The sequence below is a fragment of the Eimeria mitis genome, genomic scaffold (assembly GCF_000499745.2).
Source record: "Eimeria mitis Houghton genomic scaffold, Emh_scaff98, whole genome shotgun sequence".
NCBI classification, from domain to species: domain Eukaryota; phylum Apicomplexa; class Conoidasida; order Eucoccidiorida; family Eimeriidae; genus Eimeria; species Eimeria mitis.
Genome location: NW_013577205.1, coordinates 8,701 through 10,386, shown reverse-complemented (window position 1 = coordinate 10,386; position 1,686 = coordinate 8,701). Strand labels below are relative to the sequence as shown.

The 1,686-nt window shown below is 50.6% G+C and overlaps 1 protein-coding gene across 1 annotated transcript; it reads right to left on the bottom strand.

Moving 5' to 3' along the window:
* Positions 1-748: 748 nt before the first annotated feature.
* Positions 749-1,573, bottom strand: EMH_0074350 (uncharacterized protein; the record flags this gene model as incomplete). The annotated part of the gene is given in 3 exon segments (XM_013502635.1): positions 749-942; positions 946-1,066; positions 1,328-1,573. Coding segments are annotated over 3 exon segments (561 nt in total).
* Between the last annotated feature and the right edge of the window lie 113 nt (positions 1,574-1,686).

Here is a 1,686-nt window from a genome sequence, read left to right as displayed (position 1 = left end):
GCCCCTTGCGTCTGCCTTTGCCTCTCAGCCCGCTAAATATATATTCATTCTCCCTTGAAGTTTTTTTTTTTCCATCTCTGTCTCCTTATGATGGTACATAGCTGGTGGCGGCTCGTCTCTGTACGTATTCCTTTGCCGCTTTGTGTCCTGGCAGTTCGTGTCTCACGCTCTCTGACTGTGTCTTTGTGTCAATGTACGCTCTCGCGCTAAGTTTCTACTATTTTTTGTCTCCTAAAAGTTTACAGAATCAATGGCGGAACGCAGTATACGAGGTCGCAGTCAGTCAGTGGTCAGAAAAGCCTTTACAGTTCCCTCACCCCATCAGGAGACAAGCAGCAAGGAAGCAGCTAGCGCAGATTCGTAGAAGGCTATCCAGTTACCAGGGTGGTAGACGTACATGCATTTCCAAGCAGACGAATTCCCCAGCTTCCCGTAGAGATCGCCATATGTATACGATCATTAAACATATTATGTGTACAAGGGGAAGTGCAAGAGTAGGTGGTTCTCGTCAAGGGTGCTAGGCTAGCCAGCACTAGCTGGTTAGCCTAGTTGGCTGCAACGGAACCACCAGCTGAGCTCGACATGGAACAGCAGAGCGGAAACGTTCGAAAATGGAACCCAAGGCCGCTCGAAGATAAGGCGCCGCCACCAAAGAGTCTCTTGGATTCTCCCCAGAGTATTTCGTGAGTAGTTCCCGATGCTCTTCATGCAACCTAAAATAGCGGTTGGTTGCTCACGCCCCAATTATTCAGTAAGACAGCTGGCCAGTCTTCGAAATCTCTACGCGCAGAAGCCGCAGTAGATTTCTGTGCCGTTGCATCAGCAGCTTCTGGTTTCTCTGCACTACCCTGCGAATGTTGGGAGCTTTTGGCGCAAAATTGAGCTTGCCGATGCGCTTCTGCAACAACTGCTCCTCCTGCCTCTGGTTGATCTCGCTGTACANTACACAGGAGTTACCAGGCACCCGCAACGCAAGGTTCCAAGATTTCCGCCCCCCCGCATCCCGCGCCATCTCTAACTGCTTGTCACACCTCGTTCGGCATTTAGACTCCACCTTCGGCAGTGCCTGTACAAACAACGGAAACAAGGAGGAAAGCAACTTCAATGTCAAAGTTAAAAGGCATTCCTCAAACGTATTGTCTAACGCACCTTTTCAGCGCGCAGGAAACACTGCCAGTGATAGCACCAGCAGCAAGAACACTACAACAGCAACGCCAGCAGCCGGTGCAGCAGCAAGTATTTTGCAGCACCAGCTAACAGCGAAACAGCAGTTTCAGGACAGTGAGAAATAGTTGCTACTACCGCCGCTAAAGTTCAAAAGGTTCACCTTGTTTGGCTCCATGTTCAGCAGCGGCTGCGGTAGCGTTCGTGTTCTGTTCCAGAGACGATCTACTGCTGGCCCATAGGGTGAGCCCAAAGAAGCAGCAACAAAACTCTCCTTCTGCAGCCTCAGCAGTGCGTCGTGGGACTTCACGACCTGCTCCAGTACGTTTGCCTCCTTATTGTCCCAAAATTTGGCCTGTTGCTCCGAACAATGCGACATCAATTCACTGTTGCCGGTAGTGGTGTCCATGTTTAGCGGGGTGGTTTGTGCTGCTGTTCCAACTCGTAGGTCAGCTGCTGTATCTGCTGCTTTAGATGCTGCATCTGGAGGCTGTTAGTATGCAGCAGCAACCACGTAATATC